Source organism: Excalfactoria chinensis, chromosome 26 (genome assembly GCF_039878825.1).
Source record: "Excalfactoria chinensis isolate bCotChi1 chromosome 26, bCotChi1.hap2, whole genome shotgun sequence".
Lineage (NCBI taxonomy): Eukaryota > Metazoa > Chordata > Aves > Galliformes > Phasianidae > Excalfactoria > Excalfactoria chinensis.
The window spans coordinates 1,498,712-1,510,963 of NC_092850.1; the positions used below are offsets into that span (position 1 = coordinate 1,498,712).

The 12,252-nt window shown below is 57.1% G+C and overlaps 1 protein-coding gene across 1 annotated transcript in view; it reads left to right on the forward strand.

Annotated features, from left to right (window-relative positions):
- Window positions 1-848: 848 nt before the first annotated feature.
- The window catches only part of MPND (MPN domain containing), a 39,775-nt gene continuing 28,371 nt past the window's right edge, over window positions 849-12,252 (forward strand). The window contains exon 1 of the mRNA XM_072357276.1: window positions 849-987. Within this exon, the coding sequence (XP_072213377.1) occupies window positions 849-987 (139 nt within the window). The remainder of the gene's footprint in view (window positions 988-12,252) is intronic.

The window sequence follows — 12,252 nt, forward strand, 5'->3', positions numbered from 1 at the left end:
ATGGGGTTTGTTGTGACCTCAGTTTAACTTGGCAGCAGTCAGACAGCTTTATCTTATCTCTGCATCTTCACTGCGTGTGTGCGAGGCGAGCGGGTGCCAAGTGAACGGCGTTCCCCAGCCCCATGTGCTGGGGCAATGTGCTCCTGCATTAAGGCATGGGGCTGGGGGGGGGGGGTTTCTCATCCCCATCCTTCCTCACCCCATCTCATTCCCACCCCCATCTCATTCCCATCCTTGTCCCATCCCATCTCATCCTCATCACCACCCTTATCCCCATCCCCATCCTCACCCCATCTCCGTCCCCCTCCCCACCTCATCCTATCCCCATCCTCATCCCATCCCACCCCCAATATCACCCTCATAGCCACCTTTATCCTCATCCTCGTGATGTGGAGCTCAAGGAAAGCAGTCCCTGCTCTGTGCTGTTAGCTCTGCCCCACAAAACCACATGGGGATGCTGGATTTGTCCCTTATTTTCCTGCAGCACCCTCAGCCCTCGCTGTGCCCTGTGGTTTCCCTACCTGCCCCAGGAGGCCCCCACCCCATTGCTGACTTCAGTGGGGATGTGCAGGTTTCCGGCTCTGCAGGTGTGCAGGGGGGGCTCAGTGCAGTCGGGGGGGGGGGAGGAGGGCTGGGGAGTGCAATGGGGGGGGGGGGGGGTGATGGGTTGTGCCTTGTGAAGGGCACACAGACACTGCTATGGGTATGGGAGGGGGATGGAGATGGGGATGGGGATGGGGATGGGGATGAGGATGGGGAGGACAGGGATAAGGATGGAGATGAGGATGGGGATGGGGATGGGGATGGGGATGGGGATGGGGATGGGGATGGGGAGGACAGGGATAAGGATGGAGAGTGACGATGAAGGTGATGAGAAAGGGGAGGAGGATGAAGATGAGGGTGAGGATAAGGATGAAGACAAAGATGAAGACGAGGATGAGCATGAAGGTGAAGATGATGAGGACAAGGATGAGGGTGAAGATGAAGGCAATCCTGGGGACAACAGCTGCCACCCACCCTGTCCCCTTCCAGTCCTGCTTCCACCCCCAGCCCCCAGCAGCACAGGGCAGGGAGGACTCTTCCCCTTGGGGGTGTCCCAGGATGGGGACCAGCTCATCTCCATCCCTTTGATCCCCCTCCCCACTGTGGTTATGGGGCCGTGGGAAGGGGCTGGGGGGGCTCCTGAGTCTTCAAGCGAGAAAACAAAAACAAACCCAACAAATTCTTCTCTTGCCTCGACCACAGAGGTACCAAAACGAAGCTGAAGCTGCTTTCCTCCCCTCCAACCCCCCCCCCCCAACCTGCTGCCTCCACCGCAGCAATGACAATGACAGCTGCAGGGGTTGCGGGCGTCCCTTCCCCCCCCTTCTTCCGCACCCATCCATCCCCCCACATCCCCATCCCCTTTACAACCTCCTCCACTCCCCCCCTTACCCCCCTTACCCCCTCCTCCATCCCCCCCTGCAGCCCCCGCAGCCCCCCGAGCCTTTCGTCTGACATTTGAAAAATGCCAGGCTGAGATGGGAGACGGCAGCTGCAGGGTGGCAGGCGGCCAACGACTGCATTTTGGGTGCCTTTCGCTTCGTTTTCCGCTCTCATGAATGAAAGGGGAAGGCTGCAAACCCTCCCCGCAAACCCCCCACCCCCCCCAACCCCACAACCCCATATCCAAGCGGAGGGTTTGAGGGTTGCTAAGGGGTCTTTGGTGGGACGGAGATGGTCAATGATGGGGTTGATCTGTGTGATGTCCTGCTGGTGTGCTTTGCTGTAGGGCATGGTGGTGCCCACTGTCCTATTGTGGCTCCGGGGTCACCCATAGGGAGGGATGGACAACATGCTGTGTATAGAGGGTGGGAGGGGGCAACCACTGCGTCCCTATATGCTGGGGAGGGTTCTGGGCTCCTGCCCTGTATTGCAGACCAATTGGGATGCATGGCACCACTTAGGGGAAAGCCACCTTTATTGGGGTGTCCCTATCCCCGCTTTGACCCCACAGAGATGGAGACGGCCCCAGCTCATGGCTCAGGGTTGGCATCACCTTGTGGCCATCAGCGATGCCCATTGGACACCCAGGGTTACACAGCGTGGAGGAGCAGAGGGGACCCCAAGGTGTCCCGTCCCCCTGTGCCTTGGGATGGCACACGGGATGGGGACGTTGTGCCCTGTGCCCTCCTCTATGCAGGGCAGGGGACGGCAGCAGGCAGCAAGGACGGCCCTTTCCATACTCATATTTTATATTCATGTAAGCAACATAAATCCGCCTGGCTGCTCTTTCCCTGACAATAGAATTCATTATGATGGAAATATCCTCCGGAGGACTGCGGCTTAATTACCTCCTGATTTGCATTTTTGCATATTAATGACTGTAAAGCTGCTAATTTTGCCGCATTCTTTTAAAGGCGACGCTGCCCCGCTTCCATTCCTGCCACTTTCCTTTCTCCGTATCGCAGCCCAGAGGCGCCCCAGCTCTGCAGCTCCGACCCCAACCCCAACCCAGCCCCCCAGCTCTGCCCCTATAGGATGTACCAACCCGTCCCCGTTCTGCTCAGGCTGCCCCGTTCCTTGGGGTGTCCCCTCGCATCCCAAGGATGTTCCCCAGCCCCGAGGTGAGCGTTGGGCCGCCCGCGTCCCCTCTGAGTGCTCCTATTGTTCTGATGGCGGCTTTTGGGGCAGCGGTGTCACCGCGAGTTACTTCCACTCCGTGGCTCCAACCGCAACAGGAGGAGGAGGAGGAGGAGGGGTCCTCACCTCCCCCCCCTTCACCACCAGCCACCGCGCTGCCATCGTGTCCCCAGGCACCGGGGGGGGCAGCGTTGGGTATGGAGATGCCCCATTGAAACGAGTTGCGGTGGGAGGAGGGATGTGGGGTGATGCTTCGGTCCCCATCCCAAACCCATCCCGTGTGTCCCTGGTGACCGAGTGGCCCAAATGCCACCAACCCTCCGTAGTGAATCCATCTTTAGGGATGAGGACACCGGGATAGGACAGGGGACAGTAATAGGGTCTGAGCTGGGCTGGAGGGTAAGGACAGGGACAGGGCTGTGTTTGGGGATAGGAACAGGGTGGGGACAGGGAAAGGGATGGGGCACAGGGCTGGGGTCGGGGAAAGGACCGGGGAGACTTTGGGGCTGCGGATGGTGGTTACTGCGCCACCTGGCGGACAAAAGCGGTACTGCGGGGGGCGCGGGGCGGGGGGCTCTGAGGGACCGCTGGGTGCGGGGTGAGCTACGGGGCTTATGGGGGGGGGTTGGGATTTAGGGACCTCCAGCAGAGCCCCAGAAGGTGCGTGGGTTTGGACCCCTTGGTGCCCCCCAACTCCAACCTGGCACCTCCGCGGACTCCCCGCTCACGATCGGTTTGGGATACATTTAACCCCCCCAAAAGGGGGGTCAGAAACAGTGCCCCCAACACTGCGCCTTTCCTTGCAGCCCCTCCCGACCCCCAAATCCCCCTGGGGGGCTGCACCTGCACCCCGTGTCCCGCCTTCCCCCCCCCCATAACTTTACTGTGTTCTCCCCAGTGGGGGGAGGCCGGGGGCCACTGAGAGCACCGGGGGGTGGGGGGAGGTGGGAAGGGAAGGGGGCAGCGGGACCCCCCCCAAGAGGCGACGGTGGCAGCGGGACCCGGAGAAAGGACAGTGAGGGGGCAGCGCTGCCCACTAGAGGGCAGCGGGAGCTCAGGAATGGGGGAAACGCGCTCCACTCACCCCTCCGTCCTCCATTCCGCACCTTAACCCCCCCCCCCTCGACCCCACACCCCCCTCGTGTCCTCCTTCCCTCTCCCACCCCCACCCAAGCACTCCCCCCTTCCCCCTTTTTGCCTCAGTTTCCCCCACCCCATTGGTTACACCCCCCTGTTGGGCACCCACCCTCCTTGCGCCACCCACCCCTCGACCCTCGCCCTCCCAAATCCACTCGCATCCCTCTAATGCACTTGCCTTGACACGATGACCTGCTCTGCCCCCCCCCCCCCCTTCATCCCGCACCCCCTTGGGGGCCATCGGTGTCACCGTGGCAACGAGTGATGGTCAGCAGCCGGTGACCTGGGAGCCCTGGAGGGAGCCCTGGCCCTGCCCGGGGTCAGAAGGGTCAATCAATCTCATTGCTATGCACACAGGTCTTCGTTACTGGTAACGAGTGCCCACGTTGGCAAAGCATGGGGAAAAGAGAGAGAAAATAAGGGGGAATAAAAGTGAGAGTTGGGGAATTTGGTTTCAAAAGCTTCTCCCTCTTATGGAGCCTTTGCAGCTTTGGGGGTGTGTGGGAGAACCTCAGTGCAGGCAGGGGGTGGGGATGGGATGGGATGGGGGTAGGGGTGGGAGTAGGGATGGGGTAGGGATGGAGGTAGGGATGGGGTAGGGATGGGGGTAGGGATGGGGTAGGGATGGGGTAGGATGGGGTAGGGATGGGGTAGGGATGGGGTAGGGATGGGGGGTAGGGATGGAGGTAGGGATGGGGGTAGGGATGGAGGTAGGGATGGAGGTAGGGATGGGGTAGGGATGGGGTAGGGATGGGGGTAGGGATGGGGGTAGGGATGGGGGTAGGGATGGGGGTAGGGATGGAGGTAGGGATGGGGTAGGGATGGGGTAGGGATGGGGGTAGGGATGGGGGTAGGGATGGGGGTAGGGATGGGGGTAGGGATGGAGGTAGGGATGGAGGTAGGGATGGGGTAGGGATGGGGTAGGGATGGGGTAGGGATGGGGGTAGGGATGGGGTAGGGATGGGGGTAGGGATGGGGGTAGGGATGGGGTAGGGATGGGGGTAGGGATGGAGTAGGGATGGGGTAGGGATGGGGTAGGGATGGGGGTAGGGATGGAGGTAGGGATGGGGGTAGGGATGGGGTGGGGATGGAGGTAGGGATGGGGTAGGGATGGAGGTAGGGATGGGGTAGGGATGGGGTAGGGATGGGGGTAGGGATGGGGGTAGGGATGGGGGTAGGGATGGGGTAGGGTAAGGGAGGGCATGGGATGGAGTGGGGTTGGTTAGGATGGGGTGATGAGGTGCCGAATCCTCCCCCAAAATGCTGAGCAGGATCTCAATGATGGCCAATGGGAACAGCTCTGAAAGAGATTTGGGATGCAGATGGTTGGGATCCCCGACTTGAATGCTGCCTCCAACACAGGGATGAAGCCCCGCAGCACTAAGTCCACACATCCCAGCAGAGGATGCTCAGAGAAGACCAAATATCCCCCCCATCCAACCCCAAAGGGACATCCCAGAGCTCTATGGGCATGGGGCAATAGGGGAGGGGGGGGGGGGGCATTGGCTGCCTTGTGCTGCTGCTGCTGCCCGCCGCCCCCCCAACAGCTCAGAGGGCTGGAGCCTGCAGAGCACAGACACGGTGTCTCCAGCACACAACCACACTCATCTCAGAGATGGGGTCTGCTGGGAAAAGACTCCCCCCCCCCCCTCCTCCGGGTCGCCCGCAGACAGGGGCATTTCCAGGATTTACCAGTAAGGAAGGGGGGGGGGGGAAGCACTAAAAGCACCATCCCGGGGCCTTCCCGCTTCCATCTCTATCCCTATCCCAAGCATGGCAGGATGGCTTGAGTCGCTCCCCCTATAGCATCAGCCCTATGGGATCACCCTTCACCCCACATCCCCACTCCGGGACCCAACCTGAAGGCAGCACTCTGCCCCCATAGTGCAGTTATGGGGAGCCACTATGGGATATGGGGATGAAGGCACAGAGGAGCAGAGCTGACGGCCGGGAGATGGATTTAACTGCAAAGATGCAAAAATTAGTTTATAGGATACGTATGAATAAAGATTTCCTCCCTCGATGGGGGAAGCAGGGTTTATTAATCACTGCTTGTGCAGCTGCAATGATTCCTTATGGGGTCTGGAGCCCCATGGAAAGGATATAGGGACCCCCTGAGCTGCATCCAGGGCACCTCCATGGTGGAGTGCATCCAAATCCAGGCTTATAGCTCCATCCTCAGCCCTGCTGATGGTTATTCACACTGCAAAGCAGAGCTCAGTGCTCATCCTAACATCACCTTTGCACCACAGACCCCAGAGAGGGAGACATCGTGGGGAAACTGAGGCACAGATACACTCTGTTTGCAGAACCAAAGTGTGTGTGTGTGAATGAAGGGGGGGGGGGGAGGAGCAGAAGGAGATGTGCATCCTCCTACGTTTGGGAACGGGATGCAGGTATCCCACTGGTGAGCATCCCCACCACCCCCCTGAGCCCCCCATTGGGAGTAAACCTCGGGCTGCTGCACCCCATTGGTTAAAGGGGGTTGGGACTCATTGGGGGGGGGGGGTGCCACAATGCGGGGGGACGGCGTTGGTGGCGGCGGGGGCCGTCGGGCTGCAGGCTGCCTCTCTCTGTGTCTCCTTGCTGGGCGGTCGATCCCCAGACAGGCTCCTCGCCTTGCTGCGTGTGCTCTTTCGAGCCCATTGATTTCCCTGAGTAAGTGAGTTTGTATGGATCATGCAGCACGCAGCCCGGGCTGCCCATCGGTGCAGCAGCCGGTGGGGGGGGGGGGGAGAAGAAGAAGAGGGGGGGGGGGAGGGCAGGAGAAGGAGGGGATGGGGGGAGCCGGGAGAGAGCAGAAGCGATCAATACGGACAGTGTGAAGTGAATTAATGGAAGACGTAGGGGCTGGCTGACAGCGCTGCCGGGGCCGGGCTGCCCTTCGGGGACCGCGGGGATGCAGCTGGCGGTGCTGCCGGGGGCCCAAGGATGGTTCAGTGCCTTTGGGGCGAGGGGTGGGGGGGATATAGGGAGTGCTGGGAGCCCCCCAGGAGGGATCGGGGTCATGGGTGGGTTGGGGGGGGCAGTGTGGGTTGGAGCTGTGGGTCGGGGCACTGAGGAGCACAGAGGATGCCCATCTCCGTGGGAACAGCTGGATTGACTTTCCCAAAGCCAAACGTTGTGGGCTTAGAACCCAACGTGTTCGTATTCCCTTCTTCTCTCATGGCAAACAAACACAGCGTCCAACCACTGTGCTGTCCCATGGATGGAGCAGAAGCGTTTCCTTCCCATCTCTCTCGGCCCTTTGCTGCTCCGTTGTGGGTGGGTGATTCCCATTCGTGCTGATGGAGGTGAAACAGAACCACCATCCTGGCTTTTGGGGTGCAGAAATCTCCCCTATTCCACCACAGATGGGACAGTTTGCAGCCATTGCTGGCTGCTGAGGCTCGTTTGGCTTTGAGGGCCTGATTGCTCTTTCTTTCTCCCATAGCACTGTTGGGATGTGGGTATAAAGGAGGCGAGCAGAGCTGGCATCGTTAGGTTACAGAGTTAATGTGGGGAGGGAATGGAAGGAGGGAATGGGAAGGAGTGGAGCTGTTGTCTCAGTGAGTTTGCCCAGAGGGTTCTGGGAGCCACGTGGCCACCTGAGGAGATGCTTTTGGTCTTTGGTTCTTGGCTCCCAACGCTCCATTTTCCCCTTTATAATGGGGGAAAGCAGGAAAGGTTGAGCTTGGGGAGGTGTCAGCTCATCCAATGTGCCCACACTGTGCAGCACTGCCAGCAGCCGGGGAGCAGGATGTGCCCCAAAGGCACCACGCTGGCTCTGGTTGTTCAGGATGCGATGGGTTTATTATGGGATATGGGATGCAGGGACCCCATCGTGTCCTCCAGGGGTGAGTGGTTGTCCAGGCACGGGACACCATGGAACAGACAGACCTGAGCAAGGGGAGCGAGAGGTGCGCTGTCCCTTTAAGAGAATAATTTCGGAGCTGGCCTACTGAGTTATTGATTGGCGCTATGGTAACGTATATTAGATTATGTATGGCTGGAAATGTGTTGTGGACTGGGAGGCTTGTTTGGGAAGCCAGCACTCTCCTTCTTGTAACCAGCTCCCCCACTAAGGGGACGGGCTGAGAAGGGTCTGCGGGCTGAGAACGGGCACAGCTCGGTGCATGTGTGAGCATCAGCTTGTGGAATACAGGGAGAAAGGGGGGATCTCTGGGGCAAAGTGATGCATACAGGGGAGTTTTTGTTCCAAAGAGCATCGCTGGGTGGGATGGGGGCAGCAAATGGTTGGGTCAGCCCATGAACTTCTTCAGTGTGAAATCCCAAAGCAAAGAGCATCAACTCCATGAGCATCAACTCCATGAGCACCAACTCCATGAGCACCAACTCCATGAGCATCCCTCCATGGACGCACCATCACCGTGCTGTGCTGGCACAGCCTCACTTCCCAACACCTCTACAACCCCAAAAAGTCACTGAGCTCCTTCAGAAGGCCCCATAGCACTGAGCACTGATTCACCCGCTGTAAAGTCAGAGCCCAGGGCTCTCTATTGATCCCGCTGTCACCTTTGGGCGTGGGGCAGTGAGGGGACGCAGCGGAGCGTGCGCAGCCCAATGGGGGGCATTGTGCTGGTGTAATTGGGCTTGGAAAATGAGAAGCTTCAGAATCACTGAAAAGCCAAAGGGAAGGAGGGAGGGGAAAGGGCTCCGGGAGGATGAGAGTGGGAGCAGCTGTCCCATGGGGACCCCAGCAGCGTGGGGGACACCGATGCTCCTGCAGGTCCTGGGGTGTGTATGGGCAGGGCTGGATGGAGGGGGGATGGACACTTGGAGGTGGTGTCTGCTATGCTGTGGCCATGGGGAAGTCCATAGCGGTGGGGACAGTGGAATTTGGGGGAAAACAGGGATCATTCTTGCATGTTTCAGGGCTGCTTTTATCCGGTGTTTGCAGAGGGAGAAACGTGGAGCTCCGGGTCCAGCAGCGTATTGAGACGTTTCTCTCAGAGGCAAATTACCAGTGGCTGCTCCAGTGCTAAATACGCCGTCCTCTCCTCCCTCTCCTTTCATTGTTATGGGGTTTTTTTTTTGTTGTGTGTGTCTCTGCCAGTGTAACATAAAAACACATCGATTGTTCCACCTGGTGCTGTGCGCGTGCGTGGGGCACTCTGAGCCTGAAATGGGTTCATGTCAGCATCCAAAGCACTGCAGCATCTCCATCCCTGGTGCCCGGTGGCATCTCCCAGCCCCACACCAATAGGGCAGCTCCTGCTTCTCCTGTGCGCTCCCATGGCTCCATGCTTTGAGCCTCTGAACTCCCAACGCTCCTGCAAAGCGGTCGATGCCTGCACAGATGGTCCCAAACCCTTCGTGCCCTGGGAAATGGGGTGTGTGTGTGTGTGTCTGTGTGTGTGGATTTCCCTTCCACTTGGCTGGAGCTGCTGCAGGGCAACACTGGGATGCTGTGTGGGCAATGGGAGGGCAAGAGGAGGAGATGGGGATGGATGGATGGGTGGGTGGATGGATGGATGGATGGATGGATGGATGGATGGATGGATGGATGGATGGATGGATGGATGGATGGATGGGTGGATGGATGGATGGATGGATGGAGGAGGGCAGTGGCAGTGCTCAGCTCACCAGCACACATAGCTTGGAACAGTCACCATCCAGTGAAGCCAAGGAGCTTTGCTGCCTTCAGGTCTGTTTAAAGAGCTCGTCTGCTTGGCCCCAAGATGGACTAACTGCGAATAAACCTCCCTTCTACCTGTTGCTCCTCCCCAGCTCAGGCACTGCCACCTCCCTGGGGTGATCTGAAGGGCTCAGCTCCACAGGGACATCCCAGGTGACCCTGAAATGCAGCCCTGCTCAGTCCCTCCTGGTGACACTTGAGCTCTAATCAAACAAGTGCCAAAACGAAGCAAAGTTGTCCTTTGGCTGTAAACTCTGCTGTGGTGTGTCCTGGGGGTGGGGGCTCACCCAGAAGGGGATGCAATGCCCCCCAGTGTGGAGAGTTGCACCCATTAGCCTTTACAGAGCGCCTGTCCTGCTCCTCTCCCCCCTCTCCCCTCATTAGCTGCAGCACGGAAAGTGTTTTGAACCCTTTGCAGAGGGGTCCTCTTGCTGCCCCCACCACTTTTCCCGTCATGCTCATTAAAGTATCCATCAAGCAGTGGAGATGAAAGCCGGCTGGGGATGCATTACACACCTTGGAGAGGGATGAAAGCACCTCTTTAGTCCTAACAAACCTCTCGAAGCCGAGATGCAGATGGACGAGCCTCACACTGCTGCCTTTCATCTTAATTTCTCCTTGTATTTTAGGGGGGGGGGGGAGGATGCTGCTGCTGCTGCAGCCACCCCAGTGATGGCACATATAGGGCAAGCATAGTGACCTTGGGTGGCACCTGGGGATGGCTGAGGAATCGGTGCTATGTCCATCATTTGTCCTATCCAAGGACCCATAGGGTAACCCAACATGTCACCATCCATTGGGATCCTCCATGGACACCTTGATTCCCAGCCCTGGGGTCTCCTCCTGTGGATGGGGGTGGCACAATCCGTGCTGGGCCGAACCGTGCCATAGGTTTTAAGCTTAGCAATGGTTCAGGTTTGTACTTTGAGACAGAAAGAAAGAAAATAATAATAATAAAAATCCATGGGGCATTAAATATTTACAGAAAATCAGCAGCTGCGTAAATAATGGAAAAATCCAATATGCTGAGAATGGACTGGTTTTCAATAAATTTGAAAGTTTTATGATATTGTTATTATTATTTATTGCCTATTTTATTTGTCGGTGTCTCTCCTTTCACAGGCTGCCTGGATCCGGGTGCTTCACCAACCTGTGCAAAGCAAGAGGTCAACCTGCCTGGGTTGGGGCTGGCTCTGCCTGCTGAGCCCATCCCACTCATCACACCGATGGGCCTGGGAAGGGTGTTCTCTGCTGAGGTGATGCTGCCACCTGGGCAAACTGAGAGGTGTCCCTCCCCACATCCCTGAGCATCCACGTGTCAGTGTCCCTGAGCATCCCATATCCCTGAGCATCCCATATCCCTGAGCATCACACATCCCTGAGCATCTTATATCCCTGAGCATCACACATCCCTGAGCATCCCCTATACCTGATCATCTTATATCCCTGAGCATCCCATATCCCTGAGCATCACACATCCCTGAGCATCCCATATCCCTGAACATCACACATCCCTGAGCATTCCCTATACCTTATCATCTTATATCCCTGAGCATCCCATATCCCTGAGCATCACACATCCCTGAGCATCCCCTATAACTTATCATCTTATATCCCTGAGCATCCCATATCCCTGAGCAACCCAAATCCCCGAGCATCCCACATCCCAAAGCATCCCTGCAACCCCGAGCATCCCACATCTCCAATCTCTAAGCATTCTGCATCCCAGAGCATTCTTACATCTCTGAGCATCCCAGAGCATCCCACATCCCAAAGCATCCCAGTGTCCCGGTGTATCCGCACATCCCAGGCCATCCCAAATCCCGACCACCCCACATCCCTAAGTCTGCAGGTCCCAGCTGTGGGGCTGAGGGTGCAGCAGGAGCCCCGCAGGGGTGGAGGGCTGTGGAGGGTGACGGCGACGTAGCACCTACTCTAATGGGATCCTCTCCACAAGTAATTAAGCCTCGGCTAATGCTAACCGTAATGTGATGTATGTATGCCTTTAACTAATCATTTATTAGCCTCGTTGATGGTTTGTCAATATTAATTCATTTATTTAAACAACTCCGAGCTGTAATGAAGATGTTTGCTTTAAGGGGGAAAAAAGAGATGGAGCTGCCAGGAGATTTTTTGTTGACTCGATGGATGTCGCTCTGCCCTGGCTGATGTGGACCATCCCCAGCCTCGTACCTCATATCCTCACTGCTACCCATGTCCCTTAGACCCACAACAGTGCCCAAAGCACCATAAAGGGTTGACCATAAACGGGACCTTCCCAAAGAGCCGCATCTGGACCAACTTTGTTCCAAAGGATTTCCTCTGATTTGACCTTAAAATGTTCCTGCAGCGCTCAGATGCCTGAAATCAAACCCAAACGTGAGGCGCGATCGGGAACAATCGGTTTGTGCTGCCTTTCGACTCGATAATGATTTCGGATTGGTTTTCATTTCAAATCAAATTACTCCTAAATAATTTATATATACATATATATTATTGTTTTCAGGTGGGGGAATGGGAAATCGACAATCAAATGGGGAGAAAAAAATGTACTTTTCATCCCATTTGATAGCCCAGGTTGGCTCAGATGCGTTTCTCTTCCTGCGCCAGGGTCTGCGTGAGCAGAGCGATGTTCAATCAGCTTCCAGCTCTCCTCAGCAACTTCTTAATATCAGCTTGATCAGAGTATTAAAGTTAACTTTCTCTTCAACGGGCTTAATTAGCATCTTTTCAGACAAACATAAATTAATCCCGGGTTGCTCTGGAGGATGCAGAGTTTCCCTTTGATCGATGGCCAACCCTCCTCCTCCTTGGAAATCTTATGGGGTTGGTGAGTTGGCAGCATCCCCGTGTCC